General features: G+C 47.8%; 1 protein-coding gene across 9 annotated transcripts in view; it reads right to left on the reverse strand.

Annotated features, from left to right (window-relative positions):
* Window positions 1-20,634, reverse strand: part of ADGRD2 (adhesion G protein-coupled receptor D2) — a 67,292-nt gene that overhangs the window by 23,323 nt on the left and 23,335 nt on the right. For all 9 annotated transcript variants that reach the window (XM_028715224.2, XM_028715223.2, XM_028715231.2 and 6 more), the window contains exons 11-18: window positions 19,992-20,106; window positions 15,698-15,803; window positions 12,842-12,897; window positions 7,774-7,906; window positions 6,643-6,746; window positions 4,167-4,269; window positions 3,864-4,017; window positions 502-635 (exon numbers count right to left, since the gene is read on the reverse strand). In XM_028715224.2, coding sequence (XP_028571057.2) covers window positions 502-635; window positions 3,864-4,017; window positions 4,167-4,269; window positions 6,643-6,746; window positions 7,774-7,906; window positions 12,842-12,897; window positions 15,698-15,803; window positions 19,992-20,106 — 905 coding nt within the window. The remainder of the gene's footprint in view (window positions 1-501; window positions 636-3,863; window positions 4,018-4,166; window positions 4,270-6,642; window positions 6,747-7,773; window positions 7,907-12,841; window positions 12,898-15,697; window positions 15,804-19,991; window positions 20,107-20,634) is intronic.

A 20,634-nucleotide genomic window follows, 5' to 3' on the forward strand; every position in this document is an offset into this window, starting at 1 on the left:
CTGAATCCCAACATTTGTTCACATGCACCCAATCCTGCTCATAACAGAGAAATCCCCATGTTACACCCCCCAAACTACATCACTCATACATCACGGTTACATCATGAAAGGGGAACCATGGGGCAGGGTCCAGGATGCTCAGATTCCTGGCACCAGACCTCCCCTTTCATGATGTAAACGTGATGTATGAGTGATGTAGTTTGGGGGGGGATGTAACATGGGGATTAGCAACTAATAAAAGTTTTGGGTTCTCTTTTGTTTGGGGCTTCCATCTTGTTCCACCTGGTGGCAGGTGGGAGTCCTGTCGCGACAGTCTTCAATAAAGACCAAGCCTACTGGCTGCTGTTTTGCTCTGGGATTCCTGGCTGGTGTCCTTCTTTTTTGTCCAAGGGAGCCCTCAGATTTCTCCCTTAACACTGCCACACATGGTGGCAAGAACCTTTTGCATTGCAAACCCCGCCAATGAAAGGAGGAGGTCCCCCCCTTTCCTGACACACTCACCGTCAGGACGAAGAGGACCGGCCCCACAAAAGCCCAGATGATGTCTGTCTGCACGTTCAGCCAGCAATGGTTCTCTGCCACGTACTTGTTGAACGACGTGGCCAGGGTCACACCAACAATAACCACAGGAAGCCCTGAAGAGGCAAGCAGGGAAGGACGGTGAACTGCCAACTTTCCTTCTGCATACCACCTGCCCTGGGGCAACTGAGGGGTTCTTAAGCTGTTGGGCCCAAGGCTTGGGGTGGGACCTGGGGGCCTTATCCAGTTGGCCAGTCTCAGGAGACCGCCTAAGAGCCCATTTTCCTTTGCTTCTCAGCAGGACACAGGGGGCCTCTCCACGCATCCTTTCTATTGTGCATTCATGACCATTTGTTCTCATGGTGGTATCTCGGCAGGACAGTTACACGTGTGTCCCAGTTTCCCAGGGACTGTCCTGGAATTATAGAAGCTGTCCCAGTTTCTGAAGTGATGCTGGAATGTCCCACTTTCCCTTTTTTCCTCCCCTTCACATCTCAGAGAACAATTCAAAGTGGTGTGGGAGGGCAGGTGGTTGCTGATGATACTGGAAATAAAATACCTGCCCCAAATGAAGGAGATGGTGAGGCTGGCATACGAAGCACTTCCTATAATCTTGACAGAAAATGTAATAAATCCACTTTGAATTATTTAATTGCAAAGCTTCAGCAGCCAGCCATTTATTAGGAAATGTGTGGAGTGTTGATTCCTTTATTGTAGATGGCCTACTCAGAAAGAAGTCCCACTGTATTCAATGGAACTTACTCCCAGATAACTGGGTAAAGACTTAGACTGCAATCCTAAGCATTTTTACTCAGAACTAAGTCCCACTGAGTTCAACAGGATTTATTTGCTGGTATGTTCTGGATAATTCTCCCAGTTTCCATTATCGTTATCATTAACATCTTTTCCCCTCAAGGGAGCTTATAGGCTAAAATTTATTTCATTCTGTTAATCTGTGGAAAGTGTTATAAATGATCCCTGCCCTCGCACATTTTTCCTTACAGCAATTCTGCAAGGTAGGTTCAGCGGAGAGGTTGTAACTGGCTCAAGGTGACCCATGTTGATGTGCAGGTGATGTCTATGCGTGCAGTGGGAGAAACTTCCTGATGTAGAAGAAGATGTCTATTTTCATCAGAGGAGGGGATGCAAAAGCTTTTGGGCTATAGCTATGCTCTATGGTTATACTGCCTCATTTCTGACTCAGCACAGACTCCCTTAACATTTCATACTATGATTAGAGTTGAAGGGCAACTGGTTGAGCCCCTTCTGCAATGCGATGGGGCGAGAATGCCCCTCAGGATGGCCGTACAGTGGTGCCTTGGTTTACGAACTTAATCTGTTCCAGAAGTCTGTTCTTAAACCGAAACTGTTCTTGAACCAAGGTGTGCTTTCCAGGGCTGTCTTAAGCATATGTGGCACCGGGGTGCAAAGATGTGCCCAGTGCCCCCCGATTGCCCAGTCCCAGGCATGCAGGAGGGGGGAGCCGGCCAGCTGCCTCAGCGTCTCGCTGGCTTGGTTGCCCCCAAACTCGCAGCACAGAGCCGTCTGCAGCAGAAGAGCCCACCGCGGCGCTCTGACCAATGGGTGGGCTCTTCCCCAGACTCGACTCTCAGGCCCTGGACTCTCGGCCTGGTGTCCCTGAGAGCCCGGCGCCCGCGTGCCCCGCACCCCTAGTGCCTATGGGTAAGACGGCCCTGGTGCTTTCCCTAATGAGGCCTCCACCACCAGCGCCCTTCCACTGTTCGGATTCCGTTCTTAGACTGAGGTAAAGTTATCAAACCGGGACGTTACTTCCGGTTTTGCGGAGTTCGTAAACCGAATCGTTCTTAAACCAGACTGTTCTTAAACCGAGGTACCACTGTAATGTGGTCACCCTGGGAAGCATTGCAAAACTACTAATAAAGTGGGGCAATGTGTGTCAAACAATTGCTAATGCACTGTTATGGCATCAGCAGCATGTTTCAGAATACCCCCCACAAAACCCCAAAGTTTGGAGGGCCTTCCCAGCTGCTTCCGGTTCAAATAAAACTTATTTCAGGTCAACCTGAGCACCCAATGGACAGCCACAGCTTAAAGGCCTTTTGTTCTTTCCTCTTTGAGCTATGAACAGTCACCTAGGGCTGGCCCAAAACACATAGTTGCCTGGGGCAAAAATGGATGAGTTGCCCCCTCCCCATCACCCCAGAACCTGATCCAAATAAAGAAGCAGTTGGATCTTATTTCACCTATGGAAATGATGTGAAAGCCATCTTATTTGAAGGGCTGTCACAAGGAAGATGCAGGGAACTTGTTTGTCTCTGCTTTGGAGGATAAGACCTGAAACAATCGATTCCAGTGGCAGGAAAGAAGATTCCTTATGTTCAAAGGAAGAGCCTTCTGGCAGTAAGAGCTGCTAGGCAGTGGAACGGACTCCCTTGGGAAGTGATGGACTCTCCTTGGTTAGAGGTTTCCACACAGAGGTTGGGTGGCCACCTGTCAGGGATGCTTGAGCTGAGATACCTGCATTGCAGGGTCCCTTCCAACTCAGATTCTGTTTACAGATAGGTAGCCGTGTTGGTCTGCCATAGTCAAAACAAAAAAAATTCCTTCCAGTAGCACCTTCAAGACCAACTCAGTTAGTTCTTGGTATGAGCTTTCGTGTGCATGCACACTTCTTCAGATACACTGAAACAGAAGTTGCCAGATCCTTCTATATAGTGAGAAGGTGGGGAGGGGTATTACTCAGAAGGGTGGTGGGAATGGGTGATTGGCAGATAGCTGTGATGAGCCTGCTGACGACTCAACAGGCTCAACAGGCTCATCACAGCTATCTGCCAATCACCCATTCCCACCACCCTTCTGAGTAATACCCCTCCCCACCTTCTCACTATATAGAAGGATCTGGCAACTTCTGTTTCAGTGTATCTGAAGAAGTGTGCATGCACACGAAAGCTCATACCAAGAACTAACTGAGTTGGTCTTTAAGGTGCTACTGGAAGGAATTTTTTTTGTTTTAACTCAGATTCTGTGAGAAAAGAGAAGCAGCCTGGCTTAGGCAGAGCAGGAGAGGCAGAGGGGACACCTGAGGAGCTCCAGGTGAATACCTGAGGAACTGCCCCTGCTGCCTGAGGCAGTTGCCTAAGTCATTTGGGCAGCCCCTGGCAACTAATCACCCAACGGCCACAGTCACAGATCCACCTCGCCATACAGTGGTTAAGATGGGAACAGGGTTTGTCTAAACCGGATCGAGCCATCTGCAGGAGTCTGGGCTTTCAAAAGATGGAGGAGGAGGAGGAGAATCAGAAGTCGACTTGGCTGCCTGCCCTCTCTCTCCCTCCCTCCCTCATCACCACTGGGACACAGACCCCATCCAGTCACGTAGTAGAACCGCATCCGCCGGTCCTCGCTCATGTTCACAGCCACCACTTTGCTCCACAGGAGAAGACCTTCCACCAGCATCCAGGCGAAGGCAGCCATGAAGAAGAGGTGCAGGAAGGCCGTGACGGCAAAGCACACTCCCTGGGGAGAGGAAGGGAAGGAAGGGCAGGAGGCTGTGGGAGGTGAGGAGTGAGGGGCGAGGGATCCCTTGGCAGGAACAGGTCTCTGTCCCGCTGGCAAAGGCAGGTAGGTCCCCCCTGAGGTCTCTCCCAGCCGCCTGCCCTTCCTACCTGGTTGGTTTTGGCCAATTCGCTGAACATGAGCAAGGCCTCCGCAGCTGCCAGGGCGAATATCAGGTTCTTGTGCACCGTGGTCCTCTCGCTCTTGGGGACACTGCAGGGAGGGAGGGAGGGAGGATGGGGAGATGGGAATCAAGAAACAAAGGAATGAAACCCCCTCTATACAAGATTGGCTCCAAAAGCTGACAGAATATGCCGAATTAGATGGTCTATCAGAAAAAAAATAAAGAATAAACCAAAACAGGAATTTGTTTCTAAATGGGAGGTTTTCAAAGAATATCTGAAAAATAAATATAGTAGTTTAAATTCTGTTGCAGCATTTGAGGAACTTCAGTAAGGTAGATATAAGAAATTAGATATATTAAGAAAAAGGTTGGGTCTTTAGTGTTAAGACCAATACATGTTTTATTGTTTGCTAAGAAAATTATGTGTCTATGGTTATTCCTGTGTGTAATTTGGTATTTGGGTTTTTTTCTTTTTTCTTGCTGTATCAATAAAAATCTTTTTTTAAAAAAAGAAACAAAGTTGGGAGTGCAGCGCCCCCCCCTATTCTGACTGTACAAATTTTTAAAAATTACTAAAGTTTTTTCACACTACAAGAACAGCTATGAAAGCTACAAACAGAATATGTATAATATGGAGACTTCTCCTAGAGGCAGTTCTTAACCCCCACCCCCCACCTACAGGGGGTAGCAGCCCCCTCCCAGCTCCCACCTGGGACCTCTCCTCCACCCCCCACCCCCACCTCTCACCCTGGAGAACCAACACTTCTGGGAGTGCCATTCCGGATACCCAGCCCCCCTGCGGGTCAAGTCCCATAACATGCTTGGGAGACGGGATGCAGAATCTGCAGCCCCCCCCAAATGACCATGCACTCTGCTGGCTGGGGCTGATGAGAGTTGGAGTCCCTGCAATGCCTGACCCCTACGGTGGAGCCACAGTCAGGAACGACTCATGCCAAGTACTCCAGCAAGAACAGGGAGCGCTTTGCACCTCTTCATAAGGAACAAAGCACGCCTGCAGGATTAGGTCCCTGATGGTCCACCTAGCCAGGATTCCTGTTCTCACAGTGGCCAAACAGCCCTTTCCCCTCCTGGTGTTTCCAGCAACTGGCATTCAGAAGCATCGTTGTCTCCAGCTGTGGAGCCGGAGCAGAGCCTTCCTGGCTAGGAGCCATCCATAGCCTTCCTCCTCCTCCTCCTCCTCCTCCTCCTCCTCCATCTCCATTAATTTGTCCGGTCCATTGGAACTCACTGCCACAGGAGGCAGGGATGGCCTCCAACTGGGATGGCTTTGAAAGAGGATGAGACAAATTCATGGAGGAATAGGGGGCGGACTAGGGATGGGACCACATAACAGCGGTCCTGAGAGATCTGCATTGGCTCCCAGTGCGTTTCCAAGCACAATTCAAAGTGTTGGTGCTGACCTTTAAAGCCCTAAACGGCCTTGGCCTTGGCCTGAAGGAGTGTCTCCACTCCCATCATTCTTTCCGGACACTGAGGTCCAGCTCCGAGGGCCTTCTGGCGGTTCCCTCGCTACGAGAAGCCAAGTTACAGGGAACCAGGCAGAGGGCCTTCTTGGTAGTAGCACCCACCCTGTGGAACACCCTCCCACCAGATGTGAAGGAAATAAGCAGCTATCTTCTCTTTAAAAGACATCTGAAGGCAGCCTTGTTTAGGGAAGCTTTTAATATTTAATGCTGTATTGTTTTTAACACTCGATTGGGAGCTGCCCAGAGTGGCTGGGGAAACTCAGCCAGATGGGCGGGGTATAAATAAATTATTATTATTATTATTATTATTATTATTATTATTATTATTATTATTATTATTATTATTATTGCTCTGCTCTGTCTCCACAGTTGGAGGCAGGAATCTGGCAGGCACTGGCAGGGCACTGACGAGTGTGCACTGGGGGAAGGGGGCTTGGAGTCGGACTCAGGAGCGGGGGGCAGTGGTTTGTGGGGGCCTGTGGCAGCCAGGAATCAGAGGCAGAGGCAGCTTCCAAGCTGGAGGAAGAGGCAGGCCGGGCAAGTGAACCGCCAGGTGCTTCCCCTGCACTTTGTCTCCCAAACCAGGAAGGGGCTGAAGAGGGAAGAGCAGAGGCATCTTCCATGCAGGTGTAGCCTCTGGCTACATGCACACAGCCCACTGGGGAAAGGTGCATATGTGGGAGGGGTTCCTGGTTGCTGCAAGTGCTTCACAGAGCACAGACCTGGGGCAGCTGCCTAGATCTTAAATTGGTGTGTGGCGGTATCCAGGATAGCACAAGAAGATTCTTGTGCTCGGATTTTGCTTTTGGGGTCTCCCTCTGCAATCATGGGGGGCCACTGTGAGAACAGGATACTGGACCAGATGGGCCCCCATTGGCCTGATCCAACAGAGTGTCATGATGTCCTTCTGTAAGGAAATCATCCCCATCCTACACCTGTGTTGCTTCTGGAGACGTGGCCCTGCTCAAGCCTTACCCAACTGCCAGGAAGAGGACGAAGGTGACGATCAGGGCACAGAACGAGACACCACAGCCAACAAAGGTCAAGGTCTTCAGGGTTGACTCCTCCTCTGCACTCCTCTGCTCAAACACACAGGAACAACTTGCTAAGCAGGGTCAGCTCTACTGTTAGGCAAAGTGAGGCAACTGCCTCAGTTGGTGGGTGTTGGGGTAGGTGCAACCCCTGGCTATTCCACACAAGCCCCTCCCCAGCCATTCCCTTTTATTGGTGGATAGAGCTGGGTAGGCCATACCGGATGTCCTGCAAACCACCCCCACCCGCCCTCAAAAAGCCCACTTGACTGAGGTGTGGTGGACTGCCCCATTATTATTATTATTATTATTATTATTATTATTATTATTATTATTATTCCTCCTCATACTACTACTACCATTTATTACCCATTCATCACCCCAAAGTCCCAGGGCAGGTTACTACAACTAAAGCACAACATTAAAATCAATTTAAAACAACTTAAAATTGTTGGGGAAAAGCAAATACATTTCCTTCTCTTGAGCTTCTATTTCATGCATGTGTTGCTTCAAACCACATGAGGACGCTGTTTGCCTAGCAAACTATCCAACACTTGCTTGGGGCCTCTATAAGTTAACTGCACCACTAAAAGCTGAACCATTTTGTGTTCTCTCTTCCAACATGTTGAGACAAGATGTCTGGTACTTCTCTCTTTTATCCCTACTCATCCTGTTAATAGCTCCTGCATGAATAAAGCCTTTGAACTCCAGAAACAATAAGTGGTTATTTCAATCTAATTTACCCGGGCTGCAAGCTCTCCTAACAAAAATTACAGAAATTAGGTGGGTCTGAATATATACACCTCGAGTGTCAAAAGCCAAGGTAAAGAAGTGTGTCTTCAGTATTCGAGTAAAGCTGTATAATGAAGGTGCCAGACACACCTCTGTGGCGAAAGAGATACCCAGCTGCCAGTGCAAACCTGTGGCTTTTGTATGTGGGGTGGAGGAAGAGGCACCACATTGCCATTCATTGCAGGAAGAAAAAACATTTTGGGATGGCACTAAGGCCTGTTCCCCGGTCCCCCAACCTGCCCACCCCCTGGCTCCCTTAAGCAAAGGGTTCCCTCTCTCTCACCTGCACTTCGTAGACCTGCAGCAGCACTGCAAAGTTGGTGGTGTGGTTGCAAGAGCAGGTGGTGAACTCCAGGTGGGAGGTGACAACAGAGCAGCCTGCAGTCGACCAGCCTCCTCCTCTTCCTCCTTTGGGGCTAGCAGGGCATGAAAGGAGAGGGGGGGGGGGAGAAGCCCAACAGGGACCAAAGGACAAACAATTCAAAGTGTTGGTGCTGACCTTTAAAGCCCTAAACGGCCTCAGTCCAGTAGACCTGAAGGAGCGTCTCCACCCCCATCATTCTGCCCGGACACTGAGGTCCAGCGCCAAGGGCCTTCTGGCAGTTCCCTCACTGCGAGAAGCAAAGCTACAGGGAACCAGGCAGAGGGCCTTCTCGGTGGTGGCGCCTGCCCTGTGGAACGCCCTCCCAGCAGATGTCAAAGCAATAAACAACTATCTTACTTTTAAAAGGCATCTGAAGGCAGCCCTCTTTAGGGAAGTTTTTAATGTTTGATGCTGTACTGTGTTTAATATTCAGTTGGAAGCCGCCCAGAGTGGCTGGGGAAGCCCAGCCGGATGGGCGGGATATAAATAATATATTATTATTATTATTATTATTATTATTATTATTATTATTATTATCTCCAAGTCCAGCAGCACCCAATGAGGGGAGCCAGCAGCAAACAGCTCTTGAAACCAGAGAGAAGCACAGAGCTTTGGTTGCCCCAGAAAGGATTGCTGGTAAATGGAGGCCTCTTAGCCAAACCAGAGTGCTCCGCCCACCTCCACCAACCCCCCCCCCCAAGGGTTTAAGCAGTGAGATTACTTAGAGGGGTATTAAGAGGAGAGGGTGCAGCAGAGGTGGGTATTGGAGGTGCAAAGGACTCACCAGACTCACTGGATCTAGCTCATCAATTTTGCTGAATTAGAATTGTAGTATTGAAAGAGACCGTGAGGGTCATGTTTAGGGAAGCTTTTAATGTTTAATAGGTTATTGCATTTTAGTGTTCTGTTGGAAGCTGCCCAGATGGGTGGGGTACAAATAAATTATTATTATTATTATTATTATTATCATCATCATCATCTAGCCCAACCCCCTCCAACACATGAATGAAAGCAAATAGTTTTGACTGGATTTCGAATAAACGTGCAATTATTTGCTGCTGCTTTGAATTTTATCGTGTTGTTTTCCTCCTTAGTGGGCGGAGCAAACCGCTATTCCAAATAATGGCTTTGACAGGGAAGCCGGAACCAGCAATCAGTTTGTGGAACCCTGGAAAGGTTTGGGAAGAACTGGGCCAACGAACTGCAGAGCTGGGTTTCCAGTAAGCCCAGTCCCAGCCACCATGACAGGAAGAAGGAACAACAAGCCCCTCAGCAGCCCCCTCCCCCGAAGGAACGTGAGAAGAAGCTGCCTTATGCTGAGTAAGGCTATTGGTCCACCCAGCTATGCACTGTCAACTCTGGCAGGCAGCAGCCCTCCAGGATTTCAGGCGGGGGGGGGGGGTCTCACCCAGCCCCACCTGGAAATGCCAGGGATTGGACCAGGGACCTTCTAAATGCAGAGCAGTTGCTTTTTCGCGGAGCCGTGGTGCCTCCCTTTTAAAACATAGCTGTCAACTTACAGATTTGAAAATAAGGGACCAGCAGCCTTGAAAATAAGGGACCAGCAGCCAAAATAAGGGATCAACAATTACTTTGATAAAATACATATTTTGTTGCATGCAAATGGCTTTAGATACCTATTAGGTCCATAAATGGCCATATAGCATATATTCAACACAATAAAAGCAACAATTTGTTGTTGACAAAGGACAGCTGGACATAGAAAGGGCCCCATTACCTTCAGTAGCTTAGTTAAGGGACATCATCAATAAGGGACAGCAGCGGGACATGGCGCTGGGATAAGGGACTGTCCCGCCAAATAAGGGACGCTTGACAGCTATGCCTTAAAAACAAAGCAAGGTGCCAGTCCTCACCGCTGCGCTTGAGGTGAATGAAACAGGAAGATAGGGAGCTTCCTTGTATTTCATGCAGGGGTCTATCGTGTCACCCCCTCCTCGCCTTGAGTCCCAAGTGCTGCCACCTTTCCAAATGAGCACAAAGGTTATGGACCTGAGAAGGATCCTGGTTTGTGAAGGACAGCCCCGCCCCTGGAGATTTTGGCAAAGCCCCACATCTGCTCCTTGATGACCCAGACAAGGAAACAACATCCCACGTCAGACCATATTTACGGTGCACTGAGCATCCTGCATTCCTCGCGGGCCATAATTCTCCAAGCGACTCTCCTCTGTCGCAGGCTGGAGGCATAATTCAGTGGGGCCTCCAGGGAAAGGTCACTCATTTGCAAATAACTTTGCAGAAGGGAGCCTCCCTCGGCAACAAAAGGCTCCTCGTAGCAGGTTGGGGTGTTAAGAATAAACACATAACAGTCTTATCAATCTCAGGCAAGGGAGTGAATTGGTTGACTGACTGAACACAGGAGGCATAAGGGTCTCCCATTTTTCAGGCACGCTTGGAAATGTAAGCAACTGCCATGGGAACAAATAAATACCCATTTCACAGGGGGGGAAACTGACATTGCACAGAACACCCCTGAAGCAGCAGGCAAAGCGTGGCAACATCTTCCCATTCAAATACAAATTCAAATAAATAAACAAATTCAAATAAACACAAATTCAAATAAATAAGTCAATAAAAACCCAATTTGAAAGGGGAGGGGCGAAACCTCAGAGGGGCAGGGGGTGTTGGGGGGCACCAAGGCAGGGATGAGTGAACCGTTCAATGTCAGTTTCACATTTTTCCATCAGTGAGTTCCTTTCTCCACACTTCCACATGACTTTGCAATTTCTTTTTATTTGGAAAAAGTCCTCATGAGAAATCATCAGCCATTTTAGTGCAAATTTCTCTTGACATACACATTTGCGTGTGCAATTCTGGCTGACAAATCCATTTCTGCAAAACTATTTTCTCTAATACAACGCACGGTTGTATATTATTTTCACTAATATGTGCATTTTTATTCACACTTTTAACCCAAGTATATGTATTTATTTTATTAGGGAAGTTTAGGGTTAGGGTTTTTAATGTCTGATGCTGTATTGTGTTTTTAATATTCAGTTGGAAGCTGCCCAGAGTAGCTGGGGAAACCCAGCCAGATGGGCAGGGTATAAATAATAAATAATTATTATTATTATTATTATTATTATTATTATTATTATTATTATTATACTTGGCTGGAGAACTGCTTTGCAAAAAATTCTGAAAGGTGTGGATTTCAAAGAGGAGCTGAGTTTTGGTTTAAATCTTGTTTCAGAAACTGCTAATCAGGTATGTCTGCCTCCAGTGGCGTAGCGTGGGGGGTGCTGGGGGTGCCGGCTGCACCGGGCGCAACATCTGGGGTTAGGGCAAATCCACAGGTTAGGGGGCGCAAATTACTTGCCTTGCCCCGGGTGCTGACAACCCACGCTATGCCACTGTCTGCCTCTAAATATGAACCGAGTCAAATTTCTTCCCCATCTGAGGGTGTCCAGAGGTGCCATACTGTGGACCCCAGAACCAGAGATTTTACAGCACAGCTTCCCAAACGTTTCATGTTGGTGACACACTTTTTAGACATGTGTCTTCATTCCAAGACACAGTTTTACTAGCAAACCGGAGGTTAAACTAGCTCCTTTTCCTGAGAGGAGTGTGTGGAGCATTCGTATGACACACCTACGCACTGCAGCCGACACACTAATGTGTCACAGCACACAGTTTGGAAAGCTCTGTTTTACAGGAAGGAACTATGACCCAGATTTCAGACTTCCGCATGGGAGCTGGGTCTGCTTAGCCTGCAAAAGAGGAGACCGAAAGGAGATGAGAGAGTGATATTCCTCTCAAATGGCAAGCTTGTTTTCCGCTGTTCCGCTGCTCTGGAGGGTGGGACCCAGACCAAGGGATTCAGATGACAAGAAAGGCATTCTGACTAGATATTAGGAAGAACTTTCTGATGGGAATAGCTGTTTGACAGTGGAATGGACTCCCTCCGAAAGAGGTGGACTCTGCTTCACTGGGGTGACAGCAAAGGTTGCAAGGTTTTTAGCTGGGGCAATTAGAATAAGATCCACTATTTGACTATTGATTCAAAACCCTAAAATGTATTTTTATAGTTGACTTCTTATTTTTATTTTTTGCAAATCGTATAGTTGTATCACTGCAGAAGGTGACAGCAGCCACAAAATTAAGAGATGCCTGCTTCTTGAGAGAAAAGTGATGACAAACCTAGACAGCATCTTAAAAAGCAGAGACATCACCTTGCCGACAAAGGTCCATATAGTTAAAGCTATGGTTTTCCCAGTAGTGATGTATGGAAGTGAGAGCTGGACCATAAAGAAGGCTGATCGCCGAAGAATGGATGCTTTTGAATTCTGGTGCTGGAGGAGACTCTTGAGAGTCCCATGGACTGCAAGAAGATCAAACCTCTCCATTCTGAAGGAAATCAGCCCTGAGTGCTCACTGGAAGGACAGATCCTGAAGCTGAGGCTCCAAGACTTTGGCCACCTCATGAGAAGAGAAGACTCCCTGGAGAAGACCCTGATGCTGGGAAAGATGGAGGGCACAAGGAAAAGGGGATGACAGAGGATGAGATGGTGGGACAGTGTTCTCGAAGCTACCAGCATGAGTTTGACCAAACTGCGGGAGGCAGTGGAAGACAGGAGGGCCTGGCGTGCTCTGGTCCAGGGGGTCACGAAGAGGCGGACACCACTAAACGACTCAACAACAACATTGTTGTATTATTGCTATGGCCGATGGCTGACGCAAATAAAGATTTGTTCATTCATTCTACTTCACTGGAGATTTTAAAGCAGAGGTTGGATGGTCATCTGTCAGGGATTCCTTACTTGTGAGTCCTGGATTTCAGGGGGTTGGTCTAATGACCCGTGGGGTCCCTTCCAGTTCTACAGCTCTGTGCTTCTATGGTCCTCCACCCTACAGACTGCTGCCCTCCCACCCTCAATCTGAGCTTCCATGCCTGCGAAGCTCTTCCTCTCTCCATCGCTCCCTTCGCGATGCAGCCAAGACGGCGGTTCCCCTTTCCTGAGCTACCTACCTTCTGCTGAAGTTCCAGAAAGCGCACACTGGCTCCACAAACTGGTCTGGCAGAGCCTGCGGTGGGACGGAAACAGTGGGAGTCTTGAGCCCTACAGAGAAGCAAGCTCTGGAACAAGCCCCAAAGGGGACCCACTCAAAACAACAGGGTCAGCCCCACCTCTCGATCACTGCCAGTTCAAACACACCACCACGACCAGCACCAGCTGGGACGTGGCCTGTTACACAAAGGCAGCCACCCTGCAGCTACATGGGCCACTTTGAGGAAGGGGAGCCGGGGCGTGTAGTGGTTAGAGTGCCATGGAGGAAAAGGTGGGGACATAAATGCAATAAACAAACAAACAAACAAACAAACAAACAAACAAACAAACAATAAAAGGGCTCACCACCACCTTGGGATGACCAGCAACATGGAGAGCTTTAAAAATGAATTAGACAAGGCTACCCATGGCTACCGACGCAGGTGGCGCTGTGGGTTAAACCACAGAGCCTGGGACTTGCTAATCAGAAGGTCGGCGGTTCAGATCCCTGTGACGGGGTGAGCTGCCGTTGCTCGGTCCCTGCTCCTGCCCACCTAGCAAGTAGATAAATAGGTACCGCTCCGGCGGGAAGGGAAACGGCGTTTCCGTGCTCAGGTTCGCCAGAAGTGGCTTAGTCCTGCTGGCCACATGACCCGGAAGCTGTACGCCGGCTCCCTCGGCCAGTAAAGCGAGATGAGTGCCACAACCCCAGAGTCGGCCACGACTGGACCTAATGGTCAGGGGTCCCTTTACCCTTTACCTTTTTCCCCATGGCTATCAACCACAATGGCTATATACTCCAGTTATGGAACCTCTACCTGTGGGCCTAATTAGGCTTTGTGAGGCGTCCTCATTGGCCCCACCCACCTGGCCATCTCCCCAACATCGTCGGACGCAAGAGTAGCAAACACTGAAAGGGCCGCTCTGAAAATGGAGAATTGGGACTGCGCTCCTAATATTTCCTTTCCAGAGGAAGAACCCTGAACTTTCTTTTACAAGCTGCCAGGCTCAGTCCTGAAACATTTATTTTATTTATTTTACCTTTACAATATATATCATCTTTTCCCTCAGGGAGCTCAATGTGCTGCGCATGGGTCTCCCCCCCCCCCCATTTAATACCCACAACCAATCTGTGCAGCTGGCTGGGCTGAGAGGCAGCAACTGCCCCAAAGTCAGACATACCCAGTGAGCTTTATTGCAGAGCGGGGATTCGAACCCTGCTCTCCAAGGTCCTAATCCAACGCTCTCTCCATTACACCACACTGGCTCTCACTATGATGCTAGGCAATTGACTGGTGGGCTGCTCTTCCTTCCTACCAAAATGACCCACAGAGGGAGGGAGAGTTCTGGCTCTAGGCTGCTGGATGGATCCAGCTCCACACCCATGGCCTATGCAGACCAGGGTCAGAAGCGGCACGCTTTGAACATCAGTTGCTGGGGTGCAGCGGCAGAAGGGGGAAATCTCCCCATGCCCTTCTTGGGGGCAACGCAGAGGCATCAGATTGTGAGAAGCAGGAACTGGGCTCATTCCCTCATTGATTGTCTCTGACCCTCCATGTCATCCACAAACACAAGATTGGGGTATGCGCACAAAAGCACATTACTCTTTTTTAAAAAAAAGTCAATTCTCGACCAGGGCCGGCCCTGTCATTAACCTCCAGCAATTCTTCCTTGAAGCCACCAGCTGTGCCTCACAGCCTGGCCTGGCCTTGGCCATCCTAAGCTAGCCTGCTTCTCTGAAGCGTGAGGTCGGACTCTGTTCTCATTCTTTCACCTGCCGGTCCACTCACCTTCTGGGTGAGGAATGCGAGGAGGGCACAATCTTACCCTTTGCCTCAGGCAGCAAAACATCTTGGGCCAGCCCTGGTCTGCACCAGTGTCTCTTCACAGGAACATAGCAAGTTACCAGACCTTTGCTCCATCTATATAGCTCAGAGGTTCACAAAATGGGCAGTAGCACCCCGGGGGGGGGGGGGGGCGGCAGTGGAATTATCTGGGGAGCACTGAGAGGTAGGGGGCAGCAGGGGGAGACTGGAAGTGTAAGTGACAACTAGGCTCTGGTAGCACTGGATCAATTCAAGTTCATCCTTTTTGCTGAGTTAGTTAAACTTACTAGTTTCAACTGCATTTTGAACAAACGGGGAATCAACACTGTTTGACGGTGTTGTGATCTTTTTTTAGTGTGTCGTGCAAACTGTTAATCTGAATAATCCATTTTATAGGGTAGAGTAAGGTCACTAGGGATGAGTTGATGAAACCAAGGGGGCAGTGGCCCCCAAAAGTGGGGGAGCCACTTCTCCACACCAACGGACAGAGTTTCAAGCAGAAATCTCTTCCAGCCGTACCTGGATCTGAGGCTGGGGATCGAACCCAGGACCTTCTGCTCTGCAAATGAGCTATGGCTCTTCCACATACTTCATGCCCTTCCATAACCATTGTCATCTTCTCCCCTGCTCCACATGTTTACCCACAAAGATGCCCATTTGCAGCAGGTAAAGGTAAAGGTGAATGGACCCCTGACCATTAGGTCCAGTCGTGACTGACTCTGGGGTTGCAGCACTCATCTCGCTTTATTGGCCGAGGGAGCCGGCGTGCAGCTTGACTAAGCTGCTCCTGGCGAACCAGAGCAGCACACAGAAATGCCCTTTACCTTCCCACCTGAGCGGTACCTATTTATCTACTTGCACTTTGAGGTGCTTTTGAGCTGCTAGGTTGGCAGGAGCTGAGACCGAGCAACGGGAGCTCACCCCGTCACAGGGATTCAAACCGCCGACCTTCTGATCGGCAAGTCCTAGGCTCTGTGGTTCAACCCACAGGAATGGACTGCAAAGCCTCACCTGGACCCGGTGCCAGAGGCGGTAACGCACAGCGGTGCTGATTTCCTCGTAGTCGCTGACCAGAGAGGAGGAGATGATGGAGGAGCCTGCCTGGGTGCTCAAGTACCTGGGGCAGAAACAGAAAAAGTGTTTGTTTATTTATTTACCAGACACTTTTGTGTTTGTTGTTTTTTTGCCAAAGCAACTCAACCACTCACCAACGAACAAGCCCACATATATACATTAAAATATGGCAGAGAAAGGCATACATTAAAACATCCCACCCACTATAAAAGGCATAGGTAAAAGCCAAAGGCCTGGTTTAAAAGGAATGTTTTCGCCTGGCGCTGGAGATATGTAGCGATGGCACCTCCCCGGGGAGAGCGTTCCACAAGCAGCAGAGGTGCCATGATGACCCTCACTTTTAGACTCCAGGGCCAATTTCATTCTGTTCACCTGAGCTTTCAATAGTCATTAATTTGTATTTGTAGGTGTGCTGCACAGACAATTCTGCTTAATTCACGAACGCTCATTGCTGTCCTGAGGGTTCTCGTAGCAAACTTCTGCTATTTCCTGATTTTATACTGAATTTTGTAAAGTGCCCTGAATTTTTATTTTTATTTTATTTTTTTAAGGAAAAAGCCAGGCTGCAGATTCTTAAGATAAACACGGATGAGATTTGTGGCACCTAAACAGGCATGAGCTTCCCTCTTTATTAGATACAAGAATAAACCTTGAAGATGTTTTTGCTGCAAAACGAATTGCTAACATACGCAAATATCTTTGCCTGGGCAGACCTGAACTTCTCCTTTAGCCAGCCTAGCACTTCTTTTAATTAATATAAAGAGGGAATGAGCCACAATCACTCTCACACACCTGCCTAGCCCATAAACCATTTCTGCCGTTCCCATGCCCACAGAAGCTCCGCCTCCCTATCTGAAATGCAAATGGTGACAGCGCCACCTTGTGTCCACCCCCCCACAAAAACCAGACAATTCGATTCTGCAGTTTTCATCTCAAGGCAACAACTTTGGTGTCTGGGTTTTCACTTTTTGAAACATGGCAACCCTAATATACATCCTTCTTTCCATCATGGAAACACACATCTGGTTCCCAGGTGGTCACCCACCTATATATTGACCAGACCTGGTCCTGCTTAGCTTTGGCTAAATGGTGCCATTATTTGCTTGAGGAAGCTGTTCTATACCAAGAAAAATCATTGGTCCACCTAGCTCAGGTGAGTCTACATTGTCTTGGTCAGACCACACAAGGAATACTGCATCCAGTTCTGGGCAAGCGTCCAGTTTATTGACAAGCTGGAAGGTGTGCAGAGGAGGGCAAGCAAGAATGATCAAGGATCTGCAAACCAAGTCTCATGAGGAACAGTTGAGGGAGCTGGGTATGTTTAGCCTGGAAAAGAGGAGGTTGAGAGGAGATGTTAGAGCCAACTTCAAATATCTCAAGGGCTGTCACATGGAAGAAGGAGAATGCTTGTTTTCTCCTACTCTGGAGGTGAGGACTCAAACCAGTGCCTTCAATGTGGTACGACAAGGCAAAGGTTCACAAGCTATTTAAAAACCATATTGTAAGGAAATCTCTGTTTAATGTCTGGACTAAATACAAGGACTTATTCGAAAACAAGACCCCGAGGTGGCTATCACCGATGGAGGCTAAGGCCATAAAAATACTCAATATGGGGGGTGGCTGGGCAAAATATTGTGAAATAATAGAAAGAGAAGGTGACACTTGGAGGTTGCAGAGTTTTGAAAAATTGAAAGGAAAGGTGCGAGACTGGTTTCATTATGCCCAAATTTTAGAGATCTTTAAAAAAGATAAAAAAATTGGCTTCCAGGTGGAAAAATCAAAACTAGAGTCAGAACTACTTGAACCTAAGACGAAAGTGCTTTCAAGAATGTACAACTTGTTGCTTAAATGGAACACTCAAGATGAGTTAGTTAAATCAGCCATGATAAAATGGGCACAAGATATTGGACACAACATTATGTTTGAAGACTGGGAAAGGTTATGGACCACCGGTATGAAATTTACGGCATGTAGTGCCTTAAAAGAAAACACTATGAAAATGATGTACAGGTGGTACATGACCCCAGTCAAACTTGCAAAGATATACCATCTGTCTGATAATAAATGTTGGAAATGCAAAGAGGCTGAAGGAACGTTCTTTCACCTCTGGTGGACATGCCCGAGGGTGAGGGCTTTTTGGGAAATGATTTATAACGAGTTGAAAAAGGTATTTAGGTATACCTTTCAGAAGAAACCAGAGGCCTTCCTCCTGGGCATTGTGGGCCAGAGAGTGTTAAAGAAAGATAGAACTTTCTTTTTATATGCAACTACAGCAGCAAGAATCCTTTTAGCTAAATATTGGAAGGCACAGGAGCTACCCACACTGGAGGAGTGGCACACGCAACTGATGGACTATATGGAACTGGCTGAGATGACCGGCAGAATCCGAGACCTGGGAGAAGAGGCAGTGGAAGAGGATTGGAGAAAATTTAAAGACTATTTACAAAAACATTATAAGATATTTGAATGTTGAGAATTTGCTAGGTTTCGAGAAAAACATGCCTCAATATTGAAACTTGGATATGATTGTGACTGAGTTATGACTGAGAAAAGTTTAAATTTCAAAGTAATTAATTAGATGAAAATATAAAAACATACGAAACAAGGTAATAACTTGCTATTTAACTTTATTGTAAAAAGTACAGGGACGGAAGAGGTGGGGAAGTCCAAAGGATAATGAAAAAAGATTTGGAATCTTCTTTTCTGTTTTTGTTTGTTTTCTTCTTTCTTTCTGTAAAACAGCTTTTGTTGGATTATTGATGATGTATTTTGACTTTGGAAAACAAAGCAATAAAAAATATTTATAAAAAAAAAACAAAACAAACCAGTGCCTTCAAGTTACAACAAAGGAGAAATTCTGACTGAGCATCAGGAAGAACTTTCTGATGGTAAAGTGCTGTTTGACAGTGGAACGGTCTCCCTCAGGAGGTGGTGGACTCTCCTTCCTTGGAGGTTATAAAGTAGAGGTTGGATGGCCATCTGTCATGGATGTTTAGTCGGAATCTCCATTAGTTTGAGTCTTGCCCTCCAGAGCAGGAGAAAAGAAGCTTGTTCTCTCTTCCATGTGACAGCCCTTAAGATATTCGAAGATAGCTATCCTATCTCCTCTCAGTCTCCTCTTTTCCAGGCTAAACATACCCAGCGCCTTCAAGCACTCATTGTAAGGCTTAGTTTCCAGACCCTTGATCATCTTGGTTGCCCTCCTCTGCACATGTTCAGAGGAGAGGAGAGATATAGTGGTCATGGAAGACCTCAACTTCTCCAGTATCTGTTGGAATTCAAACTCTGCCAAGAATGTAAGGTCCAACAAATTCCTCCACTGCCTCGCTGACTGTCTCATTTCCCAGAAGATGGAAGAAGCAAGAAGGGGGTCGACTATCTTGGAGCTGGTCCTCACCAACAGGGAGGAGATGATTGATGAAGTGGAAGTGCTCAGAAACTTGGGAGGAAATGATCATGTCCTCTTGGGTTTCATGATAGAGAGGCAAGGGACAGCTGAGTGTAGTCAGACATTCACTCTGGACTTTAAGGCGGCCAATTTTAAAAAGCTTAAGCAGCTACTGGGTGAGATCCCACGGTCAGAAATACTCAAAGAGAAGGGAGTCCAAGATGGATGGGAGTTTCCAAAAGGAGAAATATTGAAGACCCAATTGCAGACAATTCCAACAGGAAAGAAAAGTGGGAGGCATCTAAGGGAACCACTGTGACTGCATAAGGAGCTTACAGATGAGCTGAGAGTCAAGAAATGGCAAAAGGGAGAAATCACTAAGGAGGAGTATGCATGAGTAGCCAGCAGTTGCAGGGGGGGAAGTCAGGCTGGCTAAAGCTCAGAATGAGCTCAGGCTTGCAAGAGAGGTTAGGAATAATAAAAAAGGGGTTGGGGGCTATGTCCAAAGTAAGAGGAAGAAGTGGAGGGTCTTCTGCATGGAGAAGACGGGGAAAGGCTATTGGATGACAAGAGAGAAGGCGGAACTACTCAACACCTACTCTGCCTTTGTCTTCACCTACAATGAAAGTGATGCTCAACCTGGTTCTAACTGAATCAATGATGGAGGGAGGGAGCTGCAGTCCAAGATAGGAAAAGAGATGGTAAGGGAACACCTGGCTACTTTAAATGAATTCAGATCTCCAGGGCCTGATGAGCTGCAGGGTACTAAAGGAGCTGGGTGGAAAATAAATCAGGAGGTTGGGGCAGGTAGGAAAGGCCTGAGCTATGACCCTGCTCACCTACCTCCTTCCCCCGTCTGACACGGCTGCATCCTGGAGCACAGCGTTGCCACTGGTGAGAAGGCGCTGGAGGGAACTGTAGCCGTACCAGGTGTTGGTCATGGTGATCTGGCGCAGACCTGGGCGGGAATGAATGAATTTTATTATTACGGTCGCAGACCAGTTCTGGCTCACTTACAATATCAGAAAAATCATAAAACACAACAGTGAGCGAGATGAATAAACACCCAGCAATAAAAGATAATGGGAGAGGATTTACTCCAGCAAATTATTTGTCAAAGTTACAAATACCTAAATACAGATGGTCATTTACCCTCGCTAGATTCAACGTGCTGCCATCTGCCTTATTGCAGAGCAGATTCGAGGGTAAACCGTACGCAGAACGAGTCTGCCCCTGCAGCTTGATGGAGGTAGAAACTGTCTCTCATGTCTTGTTAAGCGGCCGTTTCTACGGGGATATACGCTCGGTATTTATCACTCCTGTTATGCAAAAATCTCCAAAATGGGTCCAAACTCCAATGTCTAAAACTCCTGGTAGAGGACAGGGATCTAGAGATCATGCTAAGGGTGGCCAAATTCTGTGCGACTGCCATAAAACTTAGGGAACAAGCTGTACTACCAAAATGATTAAGGTTTCAAATGACAAT

Source organism: Podarcis muralis, chromosome Z, assembly GCF_964188315.1.
Source record: "Podarcis muralis chromosome Z, rPodMur119.hap1.1, whole genome shotgun sequence".
Lineage (NCBI taxonomy): Eukaryota > Metazoa > Chordata > Lepidosauria > Squamata > Lacertidae > Podarcis > Podarcis muralis.